This window comes from Equus quagga, chromosome 1 (assembly GCF_021613505.1).
Source record: "Equus quagga isolate Etosha38 chromosome 1, UCLA_HA_Equagga_1.0, whole genome shotgun sequence".
NCBI lineage: Eukaryota > Metazoa > Chordata > Mammalia > Perissodactyla > Equidae > Equus > Equus quagga.
This window is the reverse complement of record NC_060267.1, coordinates 128,638,147-128,664,683: the sequence shown is the minus strand read 5'-3', so window position 1 is coordinate 128,664,683 and position 26,537 is coordinate 128,638,147. Positions and strand designations below refer to the sequence as shown.

Genomic DNA, 26,537 nt, shown 5'->3' with positions numbered 1-26,537 from the left:
ATTGCTCTATTTAAACTCTATATGAGCAACAAGATGCAGAGTTCATTAAGGAATGCAATTTTCCATTTGGTGATAGTTCCAATATTGAAATAGACTGAATTTGATGCAATAATAAACATATTTTATGAATACCAAAGGTAGGCTTTTCAATTATTTTCTCTGTCTAAAAAATACACTGTTTTCAATTTCTCATTTGGTCAAATAGAGGGGTTATTAAGTTCATTACCAATGGTGTTATTTTTGGCTGTATACTTTTAGAGCAGAGTAGTTGTCATGCATGAGGACTTCAGTCCTTGCCAGAACAGGACAGTGATGAGAACACGGTAACCAGGGCAACCAAGAGTTCAGCCTTTTCAGTCCATAAATAATCATTCCTCAGCTTGCCCTTTGCAGTGTTGGTCTCTGAGCTACTTCATGACAGAATGAGCTCGTTCAGGAGGCCACTGTTCTCTTTCTTACTTTCGGTTTAAACGACTGCTGAGGTATATTTTATAAGAAAGGCAATGCTTCAATTCCATTGTAAATTGCATTGGCAAAAATCTGCAACTTACTCTTATGTTCTTAGATCTGGCTACAAGGGTAATCTGAGTAACCAGCACACAGGGGTATCTTTGCTGAGTGGGTAGGTACTCTTTGGCACCAAGGCTGCTTGAGTTATTACTCATACTTGATCATTCAGTTTAATGAAAGCACAACTAAGGCAAGAGAAACCTGGAGGTTGGGCAAGGGGAGGATAAAGAACACTAATGAAAAATTAACTTCATTTTCCTTCTGCATTTCCTTAGAGCCAATGTGAATTCCTCCTCCATGAAGACTTGTAAGTTCTCTCTAGAGCAGAAATCTCACCTTCTGCTGGATATGGGTAGCACTCATTTGACGCTTAGGTCTCATATCGAGAAGTCACCACATCATGGTGGTAAGCAGCCCAGACTCAGGGGTGATGCCAAACTAGTTCTGAATCACTTTACTTTTTGACAAGAGCCTCAATTTTCTCATCTGGAAATGGGAACTCAGTAGTGCTTACCACACAGGATAGCAGTAAGGAGTAAATCAGATAACACACATAAGGTGTAGTGCCAGAGCCTCAGAGATTTCTAAGATCTACAGAAGTATTAGAGACCTGGAAAAAAATGGACTTTAAAAATACAAAAAGAAAATTGCAAAATTAATAAATATTTAATTAAATATTTTAAAACACAAGTTGTTTCCTGTCAACTACACTTGAACTCAAGCTTTACATAATTTTATACAAACATGAGAGAGAAGAGCCAAGATGGCGCCGTGAGTAGTCCTCTTTGTCTCTTGCCCTTCGAGTCTACAATTATTTGGACACTTATCGCTTGACAAAGGATATCCAAACAGCATCTCAGGACGTCTGAGACACCCACGCGACTATACATCAGAAGGCGGATGGACTTTCCTCCGGGAGGATGTGGAAATAGGTGAAAACTCTCCGACCCCAACGGGCAGCCTAGTACCCGCAAGCGGCTTTCTTCCAACGGACGCCCCCAGAAGATCAACACACATCTAGGGCAGGAGCGAGAACACAACAGAGGAGCGACGGTGGAAACAGGTGACCAGAACCCTACCTAAACCCCCTGCAATTACTCCTAAACGCAGAGGGAAACTTTGGAGTTGCACACCTGAGCCCGCGGGGAGAGTCTCTCCCCGCCATTGGCGGGGAGACCCAGCCTGGTGCTCGGGGTGCCCGGAGGGTCCCAGAGAGAGACACGGAGGGCACGGAGATCTCCCAGCTGCCGTTGCCCGCCCCGTGGGACTAGGGATTGCCGGAGATCTCGGAGAGGACCGGGGCCAGGGGAATTTTCAAAGGCCGGTTCTGCGACCCGGAGGGGAAGCACCGGAGCTCCGCCCGGGCAGCAGACAAAACTCTCTGCCTGCTGTTAGCAGAGGGGCCACGCTGAACATTCACGGCTCCGGGAGAGGCCCGGAGAGAATCCCAGAGGGCGGGGCGACCCCCAGCTGACGTTGCCCGCCCCGTGGGGCTAGGGATTGCCAGAGATCTCGGAGAGGACCGGGGCGGGGGGAACTTTCAAAGGCCGGTTCTGCGACCCGGAGGGGAAGCGCCGGAGCTCCGCCAGGCAGCAGACAAAACTCTCTGTCTGCCGTTAGCAGAGGGGCCACGCTGAGCATTCACGGCTCCGGGAGAGGCCCGGAGAGAATCCCAGAGGGCGGAGCGACCCCCAGCTGCCGTTGCCCGCCCCGTGGGGCTAGGGATTGCCAGAGATCTCGGAGAGGACTGGGGCTGGAGAGAGTTCCAGAGACCCAGCTTAGTAGCCTAGGGGGAAACCCTACAGGCTCACAGCAGCCTTAGGGAAAGCCTCTGCACAGCACCAGTAGAAGGCACCCAGCCGCCAGCCACAAGGCTGGAAGACCCCAGGGCAAAAGCAGCATAGCTAGGTGTACTAACCACAGACTGTAGAAGATGCCAATAGCTATCCTGCGACCCATAGAGGACAAGTGAGATTTGGTGGGTGCCGACAGCAACGGAGCGACAAATATAAGTGATCCCACCCCTGGCCGTTGGAAAAGCCCATAACACCGTTGCAGACCCCAAGGAGAGAGCACATTTAGGTGGGCTGCAACAGTAGGCACCTGCAGCCTGAAGCCCCCCTGTGACGGCCCCCACGGCAGAGGAGGGAATCCAAAGGGCCACTGTGGCTACGAAGAGGGGCCCAGGCCCAGTTAGCAACTACGGACAGGGTTCCTGGTTGGTGAACTATAAACAGCTGCTCCTCCCACCGCAGCAGCTGAAACAAGTGAAAGGAGCAACTAAACTCTATCTCCATGCGGAGGCACAAATCAACAACATCAAGCAATATGAAAAAATACATTAAATCTCCAGAACAGAAAGAAAGCAACAAATACACAGAAAACAATCCCAAAGAAAATGAGATATATAACCTAAATGACGATGACTTCAAAACAGCCATCATTAAGATTCTCAATGAGTTAAGAGAGAATTCTGACCGACAACTCAACGAGTTCAGGAGCTATGTCACAAAAGAGTTTGATACGATAAAGAAGAACCAAACAGAAATATTGGAAATGAAGAACACAATAGAGGAGATTAAGAAAAATCTAGATGCTCTGAACAGTAGGGCCGATAATATGGAGGAAAGAATTAGCAATTTGGAAGATGGCAATATAGAATTGTTGCAGGCAGAGGAGGAGAGAGAAGCAAGACTTAAAAGAAATGAAGAAACTCTCCGAGAATTATCAGACACAATTAGGAGATGCAACGTAAGGATTATAGGTATACCAGAGGGAGAAGAGAAGGAGAAAGGGGCAGAAAACCTATTCAAAGAAATAATGGCTGAGAACTTCCCAAATCTGGTGAGGGAGATGGATCTTCAGGTGACAGAAGCCAATAGATCTCCAAACTTTATCAATGCAAGAAGACCAACTCCACGGCATATAGTAGTGAAGCTAGCAAAAGTCAACGACAAGGAGAAAATATTAAGGACAGCCAGGCAAAAGAAACTAACCTACAAAGGAACCCCCATCAGGCTATCAGCAGATTTCTCAGCAGAAACTTTACAGGCTAGAAGAGAGTGGAATGATATATTCAAAAATCTGAAGGACAAAAATCTACAGCCGAGAATTCTCTACCCAGCGAAAATATCCTTCAAATACGATGGAGAAATAAAAACTTTCCCAGATAAACAAAAATTAAGGGAGTTCATTGCCACAAAACCTCCTCTTCAGGAAATCCTCAGGAAAACCCTCATTCCTGAAAAATCCAAAAAAGGAAAGGGGCTACAAAACCAAGAGCAGAGGAGATAAGTAGAAGGACAACAACAGAGAGTAGCAGCTCTACATCAGAACAGATTAAACCATGGGACGAGAAACAAAGGAAACTGAAGAAAACCGGAAAACAAGACACAAAATGGGAGTGGTAGGCCCCCACGTCTCAATAATCACTCTAAATGTAAATGGATTGAACTCCCCAATCAAAAGACACAGAGTGGCAGGATGGATCAAAGAACAAGATCCAACAATATGCTGCCTCCAGGAAACACACCTCAGCCCCAAAGACAAACACAGACTCAGAGTGAAGGGATGGAGAACAATACTCCAAGCTAATAATGAACAAAAGAAAGCAGGTGTCGCTATACTAATATCAGACAAGGTAGATTTCAAAGCAAAACAGATAAAGAAAGATAAAGAGGGACAGTATATAATGATAAAAGGGACTCTCCACCAAGAAGACATAACACTTATAAATATATACGCACCCAACACAGGAGCACCAAAATTTGTAAAGCAACTCTTAATAGAACTAAAAGAAGACATCAACAACAATACAATAATAGTAGGGGACCTCAACACACCATTAACACCAATGGACAGAACATCCAGACAGAAAATCAACAAGGAAATAATAGAATTAAATGAAAAATTAGACCAGATGGACTTAATAGATATATATAGAACACTTCATCCAAAAACAGCAGGTTACACATTCTTCTCAAGTGCACATGGAACATTCTCAAGGATTGACCATATTTTGGGAACCAAAGCAAACATCAATAAATACAAGAGAGTTGAAATAATATCAAGCATCTTTTCTGATCATAACGCTATTAAACTAGAAATCAACTACAAGAAAAAAGCAGAGAAAGGTGCAAAAATGTGGAGACTAAACAACACGCTTCTCAACAAACAATGGATCATTGAAGAAATTAAAGAAGAAATCAAATATTATCTGGAGACAAATGAAAATGAGAACACGACATACCAAATCATTTGGGATGCAGCAAAAGCAGTCCTAAGAGGGAAATTCATCGCAATACAGGCTCACCTCACTAAACAAGAAAAAGCTCACGTAAGCAACCTCAAACGACACCTAACGGAACTAGAAAAAGAAGAACAAACAAAGCCCAGAGTCAGTAGAAGGAGGGAAATAATAAAAATAAGAGCAGAAATAAACGATATTGAAACAAAAAAGACAATAGAAAGGATCAATGAAACAAAGAGTTGGTTCTTCGAAAGAATTAACAAAATTGACAAACCCATAGCCAGACTCACCAAGAAAAGAAGAGAGAAAGCACAAATTAATAAAATCAGGAATGACAGAGGAGAAATCACAACAGATACCAATGAAATACAAGAGATCATAAGAGAATACTATGAAAAACTATATGCCAACAAATTGAACAACTTGGAAGAAATGGACAAATTCCTAGACTCCAACAATCTCCCCAAACTGAATCAGGAAGAAATGGAGAATCTGAATAGACCAATCACAAGTAAGGAAATAGAAACGGTAATCAAAAACCTCCCCAAAAACAAGAGTCCAGGACCAGACGGCTTCTCTGGAGAATTCTACCAAACATTCAAAGAAGACTTAATACCTATTCTCCTCAAACTGTTCCAGAAAATTGAGAAAGATGGAGAACTCCCTAACACATTCTATGAAGCCAACATCACTCTGATCCCCAAACCTGACAAGGACAACACAAAGAAGGAGAACTACAGGCCGATATCACTGATGAACATAGATGCAAAAATCCTCAACAAAATTTTGGCAAACCGATTACAGCAATACATCAAAAAGATTATACACCATGATCAAGTGGGATTTATACCAGGGACACAGGGATGGTTCAACATCCGCAAGTCAATCAACGTGATACACTACATCAACAAAATGAAAAACAAAAACCACATGATCATCTCAATAGACGCAGAGAAAGCATTCGACAAGATCCAACACCCATTTATGATAAAAACCCTCAGTAAAATGGGTATAGAAGGAAAGTACCTCAACATAATAAAGGCCATATATGATAGACCCACAGCCAACATCATACTCAATGGACAAAAGCTGAAAGCCATCCCTCTGAGGACAGGAACAAGACAAGGGTGCCCACTTTCACCACTCCTATTCAACATAGTACTGGAGGTGCTGGCCAGAGCAATTTGGCAGGAAAAAAAAATAAAAGGAATCCAGATAGGTAACGAAGAAGTAAAACTCGCGTTGTTTGCAGACGACATGATCTTATACATAGAAAACCCCAAAGAATCCACAGAAAAACTATTAGAAATAATCAACAACTACAGCAAAGTAGCAGGGTATAAAATTAACGTGCATAAATCAGTAGCATTTCTATACACTAACAATAAACTAACAGAAAAAGAACTCAAGAACTCTATCCCATTCACAATCGCAACGAAAAGAATAAAATACCTTGGGATAAACTTAACCAAGGAAGTGAAGGATCTATACAATGAAAACTACAAGACTTTCTTGAAAGAAATAGGCGATGACATAAAGAGATGGAAAAACATTCCATGCACATGGATTGGAAGAATAAACATAGTTAAAATGTCCATACTACCTAAAGCAATATACAGATTCAATGCTATCCCAATCAGAATCCCAAGAACATTCTTCACAGAAATTGAACAAACAATCCTAAAATTCATATGGGGGAACAAAAGACCACGAATTGCTAAAGCAATCTTGAGCAAGAAAAACAAAGCCGGCGGAATCACAATCCCCGATTTCAAAACATACTACAAAGCTACAGTGATCAAAACAGCATGGTACTGGTACAAAAACAGGTCCACAGATCAATGGAACAGAATTGAAAGCCCAGAGATAAAACCACACATCTATGGACAGCTAATCTTCGACAAAGGAGCAGAGGGCCTACAAGGGAGAAAAGAAAGTCTCTTCAACAAATGGTGCTGGGAAAACTGGACAGCCACATGCAAAAGATTGAAAATCGACCATTCTTTTTCACCACACACCAAAATAAACTCAAAATGGATCAAAGACCTAAAGATTAGGCCTGAGACAATAAGTCTTTTGGAAGAGAATATAGGCAGTACACTCTTTGACATCAGTTTCAAAAGAATCTTTTCGGACACTGTAACTCCTCAGTTGAGGGAAACAATAGAAAGAATAAACAAATGGGACTTCATCAGACTAAAGAGCTTCTTCAAGGCAAGGGAAAACAGAATTGAAACAAAAAAACAGCTCACTAATTGGGAAAAAATATTTACAAGCCACTTATCCGACAAAGGGTTAATCTCCATAATATACAAAGAACTCACACTGCTTAACAACAAAAAAACAAACAACCCGATCAAAAAAATGGGCAGAGGACATGAACAGACATTTCTCAAAAGAAGATATGAATATGGCCAATAGACACATGAAAAGATGTTCATCATCGCTAATCATCAGGGAAATGCAAATCAAAACTACACTAAGATATCACCTTACCCCCGTTAGATTGGCAAAAACATCCAAAACCAAGAACGACAAATGTTGGAGAGGTTGTGGAGAAAGAGGAACCCTCATACACTGTTGGTGGGAATGCAAATTGGTACAGCCACTATGGAAAACAGTATGGAGATTTCTCAAAAAGTTAAAAATAGAAATACCCTATGACCCAGCCATCCCATTACTGGGTATCTATCCTAAGAACCTGATATCAGATATCTCAAGAGTCCGTTGCACCCCTATGTTCATCGCAGCATTATTTACAATAGCCAAGACGTGGAACCAGCCTACATGCCCAGAAACTGATGATTGGATAAAGAAGATGTGGTATATATACACAATGGAATACTACTCAGCCATAAAAAAAGACGAAATTGGCCCATTCACAACAATGTGGATGGACCTCGAGGGCATTATGTTAAGCGAAATAAGTCAGTCAGAGAAAGACGAACTCTATATGACTCCACTCATAGGTGGAAATTAGTATATTGAGAAGGAGATCTGATCGGTGGTTACCAGGGAAAAGGGGGGGTGGGGGGAGGGTACGGAGGGGGAAGTGGTGTACCCACAACATGACTAACAAAAATGTACAACTGAAATTTCACAAGCTTGTAATCCATCATAACATTAATAAAAAAAAAAAAAAAAACAAACATGAATCAAAGTTACACAATTTTATAGTTCTTTTCAAAAACTGTATATTAAAAAATTCATATTTACTATTGGATGAAAGTGTATTTTAATATTTGATCTCATGTTGAATGTGGCCTTATGAGTAAATGTTCCTTGGGCCTATGGAAATCTTAAAATGTCTCTAGGCTTAAAGAAATGGTAGCTCTGATTACCATTATTATAATAATGATTTTATTACTCTGGCTCATGACATTTCTTGTGCTGTACAGGACTGTGGTTTCCATGTTTCTGCTTTGTCTTTTCAGCTAAGCCATAAGATCCTTGAGGACAGTATTGTGGAGAACGGACTGAATCAAAACACTGGGCTCTGCTCTGGGCTCCACCACTGACCACGTGTGGAAGCTTGGGCCTAAGATTTAGTTTCTTCACCTGAAAAACAGGAAGACCTTGATCTGCTCCAACTCCTCTGCCAGTCCATAGGGAGGATGAAGAGTCATATTTAAAAGTGCTTTAACTGTATAAACAGATGGGACAATAGGAGCTACTGAAGCACCTGCAGCATCTATCATGGTCCGTAGACACAGGGAGGAGTCAGTAAACATCTGGTTACTTCCACAGAAGGTTCTTTTCTGCCCTCATATCTAAACAATACTTACTATATCTATATTCTCTTCCTTTTTGTTCATTCATTTAACAAATATTTATTTAACAAATATTGACCCCTTTCTATGTGCCAGGGCTTGTGCTAGGAGCTGGGGATGCAATGGGACACCCATAGTCTACAGTACAATTATTCTTTTTTCTTTCAATGTATGGTTTTATGTATCATCACGTAATTAACATACATTATCTGAAGGTAAATATGACAATTTAAGAAAAGACAATGCCCCCAGACCTAAGTGCTATTTCAAAGTGGGCTCTGAATATTTCTCATGGGGAGTGTTTTCACTTTGGCCCTAGTTTTCCCAGGCCAGGCTGGGTTTTGTGAGAAAGAAGCCTGTTCCTCGTTAAGGCAATAAACAAAGATGCGAAGCCCTGGACTCACAGGTGGCAGGCAGGAGTTCCAGGTGGTTGTGTCATCACTGCTGGTACTTATGCTGACATTACAGTTGTCAACCTGGGATGCACTCAGGCCATGGGAAGCCCCAGTGTCCTCCAGTTCTTCATTTTGTTGCCGCCGTAGGCTTGCCAGCATTTGCAACTCGGATTCACTCATCTGGCTGGGCTGATAGTTTCTCCAGTCATATTCCTGACCAAGAGAGAATAAAGTGACAGATCAAAGGGTCACTTGGTCTTTCTTACTTTTATGAGCTACCAACAAATGCTACTCCACAGCCTTAACCCCTTCTACGGCTCACTAGTGACAGAGGCCCAGATCCTTGACACGCCTTTCCACAATGCCTACACTGCACCTGCCTCACCTTGTCTTTTGGCTCTGACACATCAGCCACACTGTCCTTCATTAAGCTCCTCAAAAGCATCAAGCTCATGTCTGCCTCAGTGCCTGTGCACAGGCTGTTCCCCTGAGCCCCGTGTGCTGGCTAACTCCTACAGGTCCTTTAGGTCACAAATTACATGTCATTTCCTTAGGCAAGCCTTTTCTGATAACCACAAACTGGGTCAGCTCCTCCACAATCTGTGCTTTCATAGAATCTTAAAGTGTTCATTTTTAGCATTTATCACAGTTGCAGTTATATAATTATTTTTGTAGTTCACAGGTAGTCTATGAGCTCTACAAAGCAAGCACCATGACTGTCTTACACCCATTGTATTGCCAATGTCTGTTGCTCAACCAGTACTTGAAGATAGACTAAATAAACAAAAATTCAAAGCAGTTTTTTTAAAAAGAAAAATCACTTTCCATAAAAAAGTCCAGTTTATGAGGGAATTGATGAATTTCATCATTCTGAACATTATGACCAAACACATTCAACTTACATTAAGATTGAGATGACTAATGCTGTTAAAAGCCATTACGTAAAAAGTGAATGTAAGATGGGAACATGTAAGGTCTGAAAGCCAGAAAGACCTTGCAGCTACAATAAACACTTAGACGGATACGGACTTCACATTGAATCTGTCAAGCACATTTTTTTTCCCCAAGAATACTACCACAGAACTTTAGAGGCTAATATAAATATTCTTTCAATGTACAGGACAGAAATTGGCATATGGAATTTTTAAAACCTTTCCTTTCTCTCTGGCCCAAACCAAATCTGATAGTAAATGTTAATTTCAACGATGCTAAAATGCTAGCTTCTCATACGAGCAGTGTGATTTACACCCAGGATGTAATGTAATTATATGCCATCCAGGATGGCATATAATTTAAAAACAATTTTGAAGTTTTCTTGTACATTTGGAAACACTGATTGCGCTCAAAAAGTTTTTTTCTATGACAAAGAGAATGTTTTAGATATTCAAACCTCTACACTTACTTTCTCAGAGGACCCTCTGAAATAGCTACTGCCTTCTTTTGCCTCTTCTTTGCCTCATAGGGATGTAAAAGGTTAAGAAAATATAATTTTGAAAAAAAAATTATTGGTGTTCCTGTGACATTAAAAGCTTTTTAATAAAGCATTATCATCATCATAATTTGGGGGTTATGAAAGCTTGTGATCTAACAATGTGATGTGGAAGTTTTTTGGAAAGTTGCCTGTTGAAACTCACTTAAATTCTTACAGTTCATGGCTCCAGCAGCTTGGCACCCTGAGAGGCCATGCAATCGTGAATTGGAGATTTCATTAGTATTTAATATGCTTTGAGAGTTCTTGGGGCAAAACAGATAAGAACAACAACATTTATATTCCAACAAAAAACATTAAAAAAAGGGAGAAAGAAATAATCTAAATTCAAAAGAAATAGTTGGGGGAAAAATAAACATGAGTAAAGATGCTCAATATCATTGTCAGAGAAATACAAATCAACAGCACAATGAGATACCGTTCAAACCCATTAGGATGGTTATAATACAAAAGACAGACAATAACGAGTGTTAGTGAGGATGTGGAGAAATTGGAATCCTCACACACCGCTGGAGGGAATGTAAAATGGTACAGTCACTTTGGAAAAGTTTGGTGGCTTCTCAAAACATTATATGTAGGTTACTATGTGGCCTAGCAATTCACTCCTGGGTATATACCCAAGAGAACTGAAAACACATGTTCACAGAAAAACCTGCACACGAATGTTCATAGCATTAATGTTCATAGTGAAAAAGGGGAAACGACCAAACGTCCATCAACTGATGAAGGGGTATTTGTTTATCCATACAATGAAACAGGATTCAGCCATAAAGAGTAATGAAGTACTTACACATGCTCAACATGGATGAACCTTGAAATCGTGCTAAGTGAAAGAAGTCAGAGACAAAAGATCACAGATTGTATGATTCCATTCATATGAAATGTCCAGAATAGGCAAATTCATAGAGACAGAAAGTAAATTAGTGGTTGCCAGCGAGTTGGGGGAGAGGGAATGGAAACTGACTGTTATTGTGTGTGGGCATTTGCAGTGATGCAAATGCTCTAAAATAAGTTCGTGGTGATGGTTACAGAATCTTGTGCATATACTAAAAACTCCTGAATTGTACACTTTAATAGGGTGAATTTTATGGTATATGAATTATATCTCAATAAAAAAGGGAGTTCAGTAATCAGATGTGAACAGGATCAGTCATCTGACTTTAGGTTCAACAGTGGACAAATGACTTCTGTCCTTCACTTCAGTTTTCTGTCAAGAAATGGAACCAAAGATTCTAATGTGTCGCATAGACATGTTATTTCCCTCGTCACTGCCAATACATGCTTTTACAATGAAAAAGGAAATTTTATTTTCTTTTTCACAATTTTTCTTAAGAAGAAAGCTTTAATATGTACTTAGTATGACTGATTTATCCATTTAATTTATTAAATTAATCCACAGGCCTGTGCTGTGCCTGACGTACAACCCTAGGTGCTAGGACAGAAAAATAAGACAGAATGGGACAGTGGTTAAAGCCAGAGACATCTGAGTCTGGGCCCTTGTGTCACTATTTATCAGTTCTATGTAATTGGGCAAATTACCTTACCTCTCTGTGCCTCAGTTTCTTCATCTATAAAATAGGAACCATAGTACATACTTCATGGGATTTTTGTGGACTAAATGAAATAATATATATCAAATGCTTAGCATAGTACTTAACAAAGAGCTATACTAGGGGTCTCCAAACTTATGATTTGCACTTTTAGCAGAAAATGTTTGAGTATGTACCTCCCCAATATATGTTTATGTATAAACTAAACACATGTACAACTCTATTAAAATAGTATGGATAGCATTAAGCATACACCAAAAGAAAATAGAAATTAAAATGGCTGAGCTTTAAAAAATAAAAGGAAATAGTTTTAAAATTTTCTTCCTGAAGCTCAATGAATTGTCTTTGGTACACACCTCCTGGGGTGAGTACATCCCTCTTAGGAGACAACTGAGTTGGCAATCAATATATACACTCTGTGTTGTTATTTATTCTCTCCTCTCATTTGCTCTGTCCCTCTCCATCCAGTGTTTCATCCGTTCTGTACTATTCTAGGAGCTGGGAGTATAAAGAAAATATGACTCACAGTCTAGAAAGGGAGACATAACAGGTATTATATAACAGGGTATTATAATGTACCATGTGATAAATACTACAAGAGAGGGATGACTAAGATACTTGAGGAATGCAACAGAAGCGACAAACTTCCCAGTAGAATTAGAGAAAGGCTCATAGAAGTCTAAGGTGCAATTTGACAGTAATTAAATTTGTTGACAACTGGATTGAGTGGCCTTCAGAGGGAGTGAACTCTTTCTACCACTGGCAGTACTAAAGCAGAGGCTGGGGAAATAACACCTGGGTGGACTACTGTAGTAATCTGCAGTGGTAATGGATGGATTGATTGATCCAATAATTTATTGCACAAATACTTACTGAGACCCTATTATGTGCCAGGAACTGTCAGTGCCAAGTATTCTTAGAACGTTGCATTTCCATGATTTTGCTTCATTCAACAGTAAAATGTATTCTGACAATACCCTGCAAGGGGCAGTCAAAAATAAGCAGAGAGAGGGAAGCGACTTTCTCCAGGGTCACGAATAGAGCAACTGGTGGCAGAGACAGGTAATTAACTTGATCCTGGGATATATTCTTGATTTGCAATCTCTTAAACCATTTCAAAATCACCAGAAAGGCTAAGTCATTAAGTTTTCTTTTTTTTAAAAGAAGGCTTGCAATAAAGTCTTCACATTAAAGTGGACTCCAGCACAAGATGTCATCTAACTAAATTATGCAACTGCTGAGAGGCAAAGTGCCTCATGTAATTCTATCTCTAAAAGTCTCAAAATGTTATGTATAACCCAATTTCATCTCTTTTATAGGAAAGAAGGGAGACATTATCAATCAGATTTGTTTTAGGAATGAGGTAATGGGCTCAAGTATACAATTCAGTTGTGCTCTGATTCCCAGGCAAGTCTTTGCTCACAAAGCCATTCAAGGCATTCATTTTCATTGATCTTTCTTCAGACATTATTGGGAGCCTACGACCACAAAGCTATAAAGACAAGTAAGATGTGGTCCCTTCTTTCACAGGCCTTACAATCTAGCAGGGCAATTAAAAGCTATAAAGAAATGAGTAAGGTGTCAGCCCTGGTGCTCTAGTGGTTAAGATTTGGTGCACTCGCAACTGTGGCCCAGGGTTCGCTTCCTGGTCAGGGAACCACACCACCCGTCTGTTGGTTGTCATATCGTGGCGGCTGCGTGTTGCTGTGATGCTAAAAGCTATGCCACCAGTATTTCAAATACTAGCAGGGTCACCCATGGTGGACAGGTTTCATTGGAGCTTCCAGACTAAGACTAGGAAGAAGGACCTGGCCACCGCTTCCAAAAAATTGGCCATGAAAATCCTATGAATAGCAGCAGAGCATTGCCTGATGTAGCGCTGGAAGGTGAGAGGATGGTGCAAGAAGACCGGGCAGGGCTCTGTTCTGCTATCCACAGGGTAGACAGGAGTCGGAATCTACTTGAGGGCACTATCAACAATAACGACAAAAATAAGGCAGCATATATTGAGGTACAGTATTAATAATCACACAGAACCTTGATAATGATTAAAAGGAAAACTGTTCACTCCAGCAGAATGATAAAACACAACAAACAAAAACAACTTGATGCCCTTTGCCTAACCTCTTTTCCCAAAATTTTAAGACAGAATAGCTTAATCGATCAACCATCTGCTTATAGAACTTTGTGAGCCTTAGATAAGAACCAGTTCTACTGAACTATGGGTGACACAAAGCTAAGTTTACAATGGTGGTGTAGAGCCAAAATGAGACATGGCCATGGATTAATAAGATCAGATGAAGAACCTGATTCTATTCCACATGGATGGGAGAGTAATAGAACTGGGAGAAAATTGGGTCGTCATTCTCATTATGGAGTCCATAAAATCTCTGACACACTCTTTCTGAATCAGGTTTGCATTGTGACAGTGCCTGCCACCCACCACATAGGGAGCATCATGTTGTAAAAACTCTTAATAAAAGGTCTACCAAACAATCTCCGACTTTGTGTATTCTTTTAAGTTACACCAAGACACAAAAAGTGCTACGGCAAAGGAGATGGTGGCTGTTACAACAATATAACATAAAAGGCCATCTGAGAAAAGGGAGATATGCCAAGTAGTCTGGCATTTCAGAAAAGAGAGGTCACTTCTTATAGGATCAGTCAAGGCTTCATGGAGGAGATGGTCCCTAAGCTGGGCCTTGAAGGAAAGGAGGGTGGTATGACAGCATATTCTAACCATCAGGCAGGAAAACATGGGAAGCTAGAAATATGGAGCTTACATTCATAGAAAGCATTAAATAGCCTAGAGATACTTATACATACTGTTTTAGAAAGGAAATCAGTAATACTGTTCCAAAGTAACAAGGATGGAAATACCTAGAATTTAATCTAAACCTTATAAGACCAAATACTTTCCACTTCCCTGCCCAAGTCTTACTAAAAGTCTAAGATTCTACCAAAAGACATATTCTTTTTTTTTTTGTTTGTTTGTTTTTTTTTAAAGATTTTTAATTTTTTTCCTTTTTCTCCCCAAAGCCCCCCGGTACATAGTTGTATATTCTTTGTTGTGGGTCCTTCTAGTTGTGGCATGTGGGACGCTGCCTCAGCGTGGTTTGATGAGCAGTGCCATGTCCGCGCCCAGGATTCGAACCAACGAAACACTGGGCTGCCTGCAGTGGAGCGCGTGAACTTAACCACTCGGCCACGGGGCCAGCCCCCAAAAGACATATTCTTAATAGCTCCTAAATGGAAGCTACCCAAATGCCCATCAACAGTAGAGTGGATAAATAAATGGTGTGATAGTCACACAGTAGGACACTATATACCAATGAAATGAGTGATATATTGAGTCTCACAAATGAAATGCTAAGTGACAGAAACCAGAGACAAGAGAGTATACATTGGTAAAACTAGTCTTGGGGTCGAGGGGATACTGACAGGAAGAGACAGTGACAGGGAGGAAGCACAATGGGGCTTTCTGGATTTAGATCACAGTCACATGGGTTTGTTCAGTTTGTGAAAATTCATCAATGTATCTGTTTATGATATACGTACTTCTCCATGACCAACAACAGCAAAGAAGTCTAAGACTCAAAAAAGATTTCTTCATAGTGATTAGTTGTTAATCATTAGCACCTTACTCTGGATTATCTTAGTGGGGGGGAAAAGGCATTTTGTAAATGTGGTCGGTGAGTCAGTACTGGTAGTTTAAATTTGCATTTATTATTAAGATTTATGAAGCTGTAACTAGGAAGTTTGGGAACTTGTTTTTTTTTTTGTGAGGAAGATTGTCCCTGAGCTAACATCTGTGTCAGTCTTCCTCTATTTTTGTATGTGGGATGCCACCACAGCATGGCTTGATGAGCAATGTGCAGGTCCACAACTGGGATCTGAACCTGTGAACCCTGGGCCACCGAAGCAGAGTGCGCAAACTAAACTGCCACTGGGATGGCCCCTTGGAAGTTTTTTTGAATCCCAACATGACATCAAGAAAAGTAGTAGAAGTCCATTTTCCAAAGCTAATTTTAAACTTTAATTGGCATTTTTAATTTGAAGATTAGTCTTCTCCCTGTTGCTATTTGCAGACAGTGTTTAATTTCTACATTGACATGTTAAGTAATAGCTGATGGTAAATTAATTCCAGGGCATCTCTTCACCAAGTAGCACTCTTTGAAGATTTGTTTCAAATTCTTGAGCTATGTATCCCATAAGAAAGTTTGTTGTGATTCATTGAAGATGCAGGCCTATTAACAATAAGAATGAAGAGAAGACAGAAGCCACAAACATGAGCTGTAAGTGACACATACTTGAGAACATAACTCCTTCACAATATATGGCAGCTTTCAGCATGTGTCTTCACCATGCAAAGAGGTAAATCAAAACTTAAAGACCAAGCCACAGGACAACTTGAAAAACTTTGCTAAATTTAAGGGATGCTATGTCAGCTCACACAGCATAAATCAGGAGTCAGGCTATTCAAAAGAACCAATTGGTCAGAATCTAGATTGTGTTTTATGTCAATAGCAGTCAAGTGGACCTCGGCGTAATCAGACCCCATGCCGCCTCTGAGATGTCTGTCATAAACATTTCGGCATGTGACCTGGAGACACTTGACAACCCCTGACTCAAACCATACTTCACTCTCTATGCACACTAATTCCTTAAGAATGTCTCAGTAGAGAATTCCTGGGTGATTAAACCCAACAGTGGCAAAACTCCTCTCAAAGAGATAACCTACTATCTCATATATGTGGCTCTCTCTTGTGCTTTGTTTTGTTTTTTTGGGGGGTGGGGCGTGAAAGGATTTTTAAGAAAGGAGCTTTATATTGATGTGCTATATTTGTATAGAATACCCTTTAATCCATGACCTAAATAGAAGTACACTTCCATGCATTTTTCCTTGATGGTCAGCTTGCTAATTTTCAGAAAGAATTCTCTGACAATTGTAACTGAACTCTTATTAACCTTAAAGTGAGCTGAAAAACAATTTGTAATTTTCCAGCACCTGTCTTCTGAGTTCAGAGTATTTCCTTATTTTAACAATAAACTATAGACTAGAAGGAATCCAGTAAAACCAAATTGAACAGGTCTTATACTATATTCAAGGATATGCCTTCTACATGGGACAAGCATAGTAGCCATTCAATAAATGGTAGTTTAAAACATTATTTAAAGAACCAAGAGCAAAACAATTACTGAGACTGCTTATAGACAGGAAAATACCAGAAGTAAGCCAGCGGATGTTTCTGGAGTGGGAAGATGATAACTTTAAGTAAGTTTGAACTGTTTTAGAATGTAAAACAGTTTGGTTGTAATACAGTAAAGACAGATATACAAGTATCCGTCTTGTATGCATGCCGCTGTACATTACAATATTTCAAAGCTTCAAGTGGAAATAGAAGTTAAGTTGCCACACGATCACAGAATTCTTTTAGTGGCCTTTAATTGGGGAGGGTGGTCCAGTGTGGTGGAAGGTGGAAGGTGCACTGTCTTTTCCGGCCCAGACTCCTGGGTTTGACACTCTGCTTTGTCACTTAATAGATGTAAATAAGCTAAAGATCTGCTTCCTCATCTGTCAAACAGGAAGAAGGCAGGCCTCTCATGAGGGTGCAGATGGAGACTGGAGATAGAGTGTAGGGCACCTTCTAGAGAGCCTGGCACATGGCAAGTACCCCAAACCCTTAAAGTCACAAAGTTCTTAATCAAAGATCTTGATCTCAATGTGTTTAGGAGATACTGTCAGCCTAGCACTTCTTACATAAAGTAGGAAAATGGCAAGTATGATTTGGTCCTATTTAAAATTAAAAAACCCAAGGCATCAAAGAAGATTGATTTCTTCAATAAAAATTTGACTAATAGGATGCTAACCTTAGCATTAGAATATTGGAGAACTGACAGTGAAATGTTACAGTATGTTGGCTAAACAACCAACGTAATTTCATTGATTCATACTTATGAAAGTCTCTTAATTTTTGTCAAGTCTAACTATAATTTCTGAAATTTTTGAGAATTTGAAATTGCTCCTCTTCATTAGAGTAACTGGCATATTGTTTGCATACCTACCTGCTCAGAAATGGAGATATCAAAATGTCCTAATGATTTTTGCAGTTCCATATCTTCCCCAAATTTCGGACCACAATTCCATCTTAAATTATTTTAACTATTTATAGTCCAGATGGTTTTGTCTTGGTCAACAACCAAATTAGATACTAGATACAAAGAAAGGGAAAGGAACAAACCACTCTGTAGCATAACCAGGAGTTTAGACTGAAAAATATTCAAAAAGAAGGCACAGGGATAGGAGCAAATTCCTGGGAAATTTCTATGCCTAATGCACATACTTTTACTAGTAGCACAAATGTATTTAATCATTAAATTCTGTAGCTTCAGAAATATCCTCAGCAGTACACTGACAGATAAAACTGAGATAACGACCTTGTTTTTTCAGAGGCAAGGAAAGAGTGCAGTTTTGACAAACATCAAATATCAGACTCTTTTCCAAAGGCTATTAATTGGCAGGAGTGTCCGAATTAACAATTGAAACATTCTTACCATGGTTAACACTATGGTTTATGAAATGCTACTAGTCCTGCCCAAATTCATTTCACTCCATCAATCATGAAGCTATACATCTACGATTTAGCTCTGGTAACACGGTAGGCACACAGAGGGTTGACTCTGGGGAATGACTGGAGAGACATCGTGTCTTGTTTCTAAATATTTTTCTCTCTTCAGTGTATCCTCGAGAAAATATCAATATGTTACCTGCCAGAAGTGACCCATTAATTCATCCTTATGTTATCCCTTGATTCAATTATAAACAGAAGACAAGAAGCACATACAGCTATCACATGTAAACAGTACCAATAATTAGTTTTTGAAATTTTCTTGAACTTGAAAAGGTTTGCTTTAGAATGCCAAGCATACAGGTTTACATTTCTAACTACTTAGAAATAGGTAGAAGAAAACATCCTATCAGATTATGGGCTAAGTGTTCTATATGCACTGTCTCATTTGATACTCCTAACAACCCTATGGAATAAGTATTATTATTTTCTCCAAATTTATAAATGAGGTAACCGAAGCTCAAAGCTGTTAAGGAATGTGTCCAAGGTGACATAGGTAAGAAGCAGCCAAGCCAGGACTCAAATCCAGGTCTGTCTGATTTGAGCTGGTGCTCTGAACTGTGGCGTCCACTCTTGACTTCTCAGTTTTGAAGAATGAAAATGCAGATAGACTTGACATAAAGCCCTGTTTGGGGAAGGCCCCGAGAGTGGCAAAGGGAAGGCTGTATATCAGGTGGCCCAGGGCAGCATGAGGCCAGTGGGCACATGTGGTGGTGGCTGCTGAGGGACGGAGAGTCACCCCCATGTGAGCCTGCATAGCTGGGCCAGGAAGACGGACATATGTGTAAGACACAGGGCAACCGGACCCTGAAACAGGTATTTTGCAACAATGGAATACTGTTGTAGCTGAAGCAAGTCAGGGGTCAGAAAGACATTTATGAATTCTTCGAACAATGAGGTATTGTTGAAAGACAGCTGCAAATGGCATACTTGAGTGGCAAATTCAAAGAGAGACAGATGGCTTCCCTCTGAACAAAGAGTATTATATATCCTAGAAAATGTAGAACTTTATGTAACGGAACAATGCCTTTAAAACTCTAAAATAATTTCCAAATTCATTTTCCTCTAAGTTTGTAGGGCACAAATTGCAAAGAATAGTAAACTTTTATTACTTTAAAAAAATATGAGGACAGATACTCCCTACTCCAATATGGGCTCAAGTTCATCAGGGATTACCATGAAACTAACCTGTTTTCATTATCCAAAGGATATGGCTTGACAAATAAAAGAAAAACTTGCTCACGTTATACCACGGGCTAAAATATCTTTAAAAGTGTCCTCCATAAGTCAGTTTTGATTTTCAAAAATGGAAATGTGAAAATTAAACTCAAAAGTTATATATGATTCATTTTACAATTTTTTTCCTATAAAAAGTCATGTCTTCCTAAAGAGAATACCTGAAGTTGTAATTGGTAGCTTATTTTGTCTTTCTTATTGAAAATAACCATTCTTCAAAAAGCTTAAACTTTTTCTGGAACCACAAAGCCTGTTATATACATCTTTTTTGTTTGTTTGTTTAAAGATGTACATAATGACACTGGCAGGTTTAAAATGACTCATTCAAAATTGTTTGAGTGCAGTTATACATGTGGAAAAGTTTAATTACCAGCTATCTACATGGCTGGAATATTACCCAGAGGGTTGTACTCCTTTCTTAATTAAAAGTATTTTAATTTAATAATAGAGAACTCTATTAAAATATGAATAAAACACTGCAAGGAAGAAGTTTACTAAGCAGTTAGCAAATCAATTTCAGTAAGCGTTCCTTAAGATTTACTGGTGCTCGTCTATCTCAGGGGATTAGACAGACAGTTCTCCTGCCCTTCCTTTTGCAGGAACCTTTAATTTTTCTTTGTCGTAAAGTTGCTTCGTGTTGGCGCTTTGTGAGAACACAGGTTTTCAATGGGATGTCCACGAACAATTCCTGATTGCAGTACCTTGACGGCTAAGTTGATGGCTCAGATCTGCCTGCAGTCTTGCAAAGCCCAGTAAATGACATGATCATTCGCCTGGTGCTCAAGTCCCAAACCTGAGAGTCATCCCTACTTCCACCTGTTTCCTCCTCCCTGCCTCCTGCCAGTCCCATCTCTCAATGATTCCAGTAATCTGCCACTTCTCTTTGTCTCTGCTCTGACCTATCAGAGGGCAGCCTCAACTGCTCTCCCTGCTTCCCCCCTTGCTCTGTTGCATCTGTTCCTGACACAGCCAGAGGAAACTCTTTGAATGTAACTGTCATTGCCTTGCTTAAACCTTTCAAAGACTTGCCATTGCATTTGGAATAAAGGCCACCCTGCTCACCATAGCCTTCCTGACCTTACGTGATCTGGGCCCTGTTTATCTCTCTAACCTCAGCCTCTTCCACTTTCCCCTTGCCCCTATGTCCCAGATACACAGGCCTCCTTTATTCCTCAAAGATGCCCAGTTTAGGAGCTTTGTACCTACTGTTCCTGATGCCTAAAACATTATTCCCAGGTTCTCTGCATGGCTGGCTTCATCTCAAACTTTAGATCTCAGCTCAAATGTCACCTACTCAGTCAGATAACATTTAAAGTACCTACCATTACATTCAACTCTGCTACTCTATAGCATCACCCTGTTTTCTTCTTCCTATGCCTTTATTATAGTTTAGAATCATTTTATGTACTTGTTTGTTCATTGTGTGTATCTCCTAAAAGATATAAGGCCCCTGAGGAAAGAGGCCTCATCTGTCTTGGTCAGCGTATCTCCAGCACCTGGGAGAACACCTGGCCTGACAGGCACTCAACAGAAGAGGGGATGCTCTTACTTATCCAGAAGTAGAACCACAATAGCTGTATCCCATCAGTCCTTTATTTTAGAAACCCAGCTTAGGTGGTAGAAACCCCATACATGTCAGCAGTCTACATATATGGACTATAATGCTAGCTGGCACAGGTTATTTCACATATGCATTTTATTAATGTTAGATGGACTTCTAGTCCCAGGATAATTCTCCAAATTTTCTTCTCACATCAAGTATACTTCCTATTAGTCATACTAGTAGAATCCTTCTAGGCCTGACTGAGCTGATCATGTCGGTGTTAGAATTCAATACTGGGGCCACACTAGTCAAAGTATTAAATTTTAAATATCTTGAAAGAAAGAAAAGTTTTCCATTCAAATTAATCAATTTGTGGAGGCAATTAGGTAAGAAAAAAAAAAAAGACATCCAGATTGAAAAGGAAGTAGAACTATCTCTGTTAGCAATGATATGATCCTGTATATAAAAAATCCTAAGGAATTCACAAAAACACTATTAGAACTAATAAATGTTCAGCAAGGTGGCAAGATATAAAATCAATATAAAAATCTCTTGTATTTCTATACACTAGCAATGAACAAATCAAAAATGAAATTAAGAAAACAATTCTATTTGCAATAGCATCAAAAAGAATAATATACTTAGGAATAAATTTAACAAAAGAAGTGCAAAACTTGTATAACGAAAACTATAAAACATCGCTGAAAGAAATTAGAAACACAAGTAAATGGAAAGACATCTCATGGATCAGAAAGCTTAATGTTGTTAAGATGGCAATATTCCCCTAATTGATCCATAGATTCAACACAATCCCTAGCAAAATCTTAGCTGCATTTTTGGCAGAAATTAACAAGTTGAACCTCAAATTTATATGGAAATGCAAGGGAGCCAGCATAGCAAAAACAATCAAAAAAAGGAAGAACAAAGTTGGAGGACTCACACTTCCTGATTTCAAAGCCTGCTACAAAACTATAGTAATCAAGACAGTGTGGTATGCATAAGGATAGACATATAGATAAACAGAATAGAATTGAGAGGCCAGAAATAAACCCTTAAATGTATGGTCAACTGATTTTCAAAAAGAGTGACAAGACAATTCAATGGGGAGAGAATAGTTTTTCTTTTTTTGCTGAGTAAGATTAGTCCTGAGCTAACACCTGTTGCCAATCTTCTTCTTTTTTCACTTGAGGAAGATTAGCCCTGAGCTAATATCCATGACAACCTTCCTCTATTTTATATGTGGGTCACCACCACAGCATGGCTGATGAGTGGTGTAGGTCTGCGCCTGGGATCTGAACCTGCGAACCCAAGTTGCTGAAGCGGAGCATGCCAAACTTAACTGCTAGGCTACAAGAACAGTCTTTCAACCAATGGTGCTGGCACAATTGAATATCCACATGCAAAAAATGTAGTTGAACCCCTACTTCCCACTATATACAAAAATTAACTCAAAATGAATCATAGGACTAAATTTAAGGGGCAAAACTATAAAACTCCTAGAAGAAAATGTAAGAGTAAATCTTTGTGACTTAGATTAGGCAATACTTTCTTAGATATAATGTCAAATGCACAAGCAGCATAAAAAAATAGATAAACTGGACTTCATCAAATTAAAAGCTCTTGTGCTTCGAAAGACACCATCAAGAAATGGACAGACAACTTACAGAATGGGAGAAGATATCTGAATATCATATATCTGGCAAGGAACTTGTATCCAAACTCTGAGAAATGAACAATAAAAAGACAAAGAATCCAATTAAAAATAGGCAAAAGATTTGAATAGGCGTTTTTCCAAAGGAGATATACAAATGGCTAATAAGCACATGAAAAGATGCTCAACATCTTTAGTCATTAGGGAAATGCAAACCAAAACCACAGTAAAACACCACTTCACACACACTAGGATGGCTTAAATAAAAAAGGCAGACAATGAGAAGTGTTTACTAAGATGTGGAGAAATTGCCTCCTCCCCTATATTGTTGGTAGGAATGTAAAATGGTACAGCCACTTTGGAAAACAGTTTGGGAATTTCTCAAGAGTTAAATATTAAAGTTCCGTATGACTCAGCAATGCCACTCTAAGGTATATGGTCATGTGTCACTTAATGAAGGGGATATACTCTGAGAAATGCATCATTAGGAGATTTCGTCATTGTGTGAAGATCATAGAGTGTACTTACACAAATCTAGATGGTATAGCCTACTACACACCTAGGCTATATGGTACTAATCTTATGAGACCACCAACGTATATGAGGTCGATCATTGACAAAAATGTTATGTGGTACATGACTGTATACCCAAGAGGACTGAAAAGATATGTCCACACAAAAACTTGCACATGAATGTTCATAGCAGCATCACTCGTAATAGCCAAAAAGTGGAAAAGCCAAATATCAACTGATAAATGAATAAACAAACATGGCATACCCATAAAATGGATTATTATTCAGGCATAAAAAGGAATGAAATGCTACAACAGAGATGGAACTTGTAAACATTATGCTAAGTGAAAGAAGTAAGACACAAAAGGCTACATATTGTTTGAGTCCATTTAAATGAAATATCCAGAATAGGCTAATCCATAGAGACAAAAAGTAGGTTAGTGGTTGCCATAAGTTTGGGGGGAGGGGAGAATGGGGAGTGATTTAACGGGTATGGAGTTTCTTTTGGAGTGATGAAAATGATCTAAAATTAGATAGTGGTGATGGTTGCACAAGTCTGTGATTACACTAAAAAACGCTGAATTCTATATTGTGTGAATTAAATATTGGTAAAGTCATTATGAAAAATAGTCACTCTTATGGGTTTCTGGGATCTGGGAAAAAAATCTGTTTGTGGAATTAGTAGGCGCACAACACTTGAGGAAACTTGTTTTCACGTCTTCTTAAGCCACAAATATCAAGTGGAGAGAATGTTGATTATTAGAGCCTTTCACTATGACCATGAATCTCCTTTCTAAATGATGTCTCTGAAGAACACTCCATTCCCACTGTAAACTCACTTTGAAATGGGGCAGACTGCCTACGCCTTCAATAATTTTATACCATATTAAACTGAGATGATCACATTCACAAATATGAGCCATGGATTATAGCGATCACGTGTGTTGTTAGAGATCAAATTTTATTGGTTTGAATTTTGACACTGAGGTCACACCTCTCTGCACCCCTGGGAAGCAATGCCCTTGTGCCCTTATCCCCTCGCCAAGGATAAAGCTCATTCCCCCTTTCAGCCCTTTGAAGCGACTGCTCTGTCAGTCTCTTTAGCTGTAAAATGGAACAGTAGTAACTCAGAGGGATCCTGTGCAGCAGAGACACACGCCAGGCTTTGATTTTGTAATCTGCAGTGAGCAGCTATAAAAAGGGTCCCTGAAATAACCCAAATGGTTTCTGGGAACTGTCTTATCCTAAAAGCCTCTTCAATGAAGAGGACGGGTGAGGGAAAGTCTCCTGCTGTCTCTCCAAACTTTGATCCCCTCCCTCCTTTCATTATTCCCTGGTTTTACCAGAAAGCACTATTTTTCAGGGATTGTACTTTGCTGAGTGGCTAGGTTCTTAAGGTCCACTTGTGCCTGAAGTTCCCAAGCTGATTTTCATGTTCTGGTTTTATTTCTACAGAAAGATAAAAAGATGGAAAAGAAATAGTTTTTTGGATCTATAGGAGGACAGATTTTACCTAACAGAAGCTGGTGGCAGAGAAGTTAGGGGGAAAATGAAGTGGCATGCTTCTCACAGACTTGCTCTGGTTCTGTTTTTGGCTGCCCAGTATTGGCTGCAGTCAAGTGAAGCAGGGCTGTAGAATAAATCTGTAAGGTTAGTTTACTAGTTGTATTCCAATTATTTGCACAACCAAAGAAAAAATCACAGTTAGCTGGAATAAGAACATTTGTTTCAGAAATATTTTCAAAAGTGGAAAATAAGCAAAAATACTACAGATCACTCTCATCCTAAATCACCACAAAACAAACCCATTTTCACCAGGTTAAGTGATTTACTGGTTTTTATGTACAGGCATACACCCACGCACACACACAAGCATGAGAAATAGAAAGAGGAAAGCACTGCTTTATCTTTGGGTGTTTCTGGATGAGAGGCCATTGCTTTTATAAGACTTAGTACATGTTTATGCAGCACAGCATGGAGCACACAGGCAGCAGTTCTAGACTCAAGACAACCTAGGTTCAAGTTGTGACTCCCCAGCTAACTAGCTGCTGTTCTTGAACAAACTGCATATCCATTCTGAACTTCAGTTTCCTCATCTGAAAAATGGGGATAACGATAGTCTCTACCTCTCAGGGTCATTGTGAGGACTGAGTGAAATATTTTATGGAAAAAGACTTGGCATAGTAACTGGCACATGGCAAATGTTTAAGAAATATTAGTTATTTCTATTCTGTTGATGATGATGTGTATGTCTATTATCTGTTCTAGATAACAATCCACTCTAAAGTACTTAGAACATAATTGAACCAAAGCTTTACATTGTAACACACACAGAATACTTAGGACACAAAAAGTAAAGAAAATCTTTAATCTTCTAAAAAAAATGGAATATAAGTGTCATTTGTTCTGCGTAGCTTCATTTGTTCTCTAGTTTCTAAGTACAGCTATGGGGGAATTGAAGGAAGAAAAGTACTAACACAGGAAGGAAAAAAATCAATCTGATGGACATGAATATAGCCACCAAGTAAGCCTAGGGATTGACTCAATGACACTGCTTTACTGTTAACCTTCACTCATCTCATTCATTATTTGGGGAATTGCTGCAAAGAGACCAGAAACTGAATAGAATAATGATGTTTTTATGGCTCCTAATGTAGATTGTTATTGAAAATCTGTCAATTTTACTGGCAAGCCTTTGGCTCAAAAATAAGATCTTCATTTATAATTTGCAGGCAGTGATAACTAAAATTATGAGAAGTAACCGGGAAATAAAAAATAACTATTATGATAATTATCTTTCTCATTAAAAACATGAGGCATTCTATTATCGTTGGGATGTGCAATATACTCTTTTAACAGCTGCTGTTACTGAGCTAAAATACATGTGAATAGGAAAGAAAATCCATTACTGATCACCCAAATGATGAAAAATAGATATTGCTGAAAATGTGTGCGCAGTGGAACAGAACAGAACACAGCAGGAAGTACTGCCTGCATATGCA

At 39.4% G+C, this 26,537-nt stretch overlaps 1 protein-coding gene across 6 annotated transcripts in view; it reads right to left on the bottom strand.

The window, feature by feature from the left end:
• CFAP20DC (CFAP20 domain containing) overlaps positions 1 to 26,537 on the bottom strand; it is a 234,197-nt gene that overhangs the window by 54,629 nt on the left and 153,031 nt on the right. For all 6 annotated transcript variants that reach the window (XM_046638094.1, XM_046638134.1, XM_046638109.1 and 3 more), the window contains one exon: positions 8,934 to 9,137. In XM_046638094.1, coding sequence (XP_046494050.1) covers positions 8,934 to 9,137 — 204 coding nt within the window. The remainder of the gene's footprint in view (positions 1 to 8,933; positions 9,138 to 26,537) is intronic.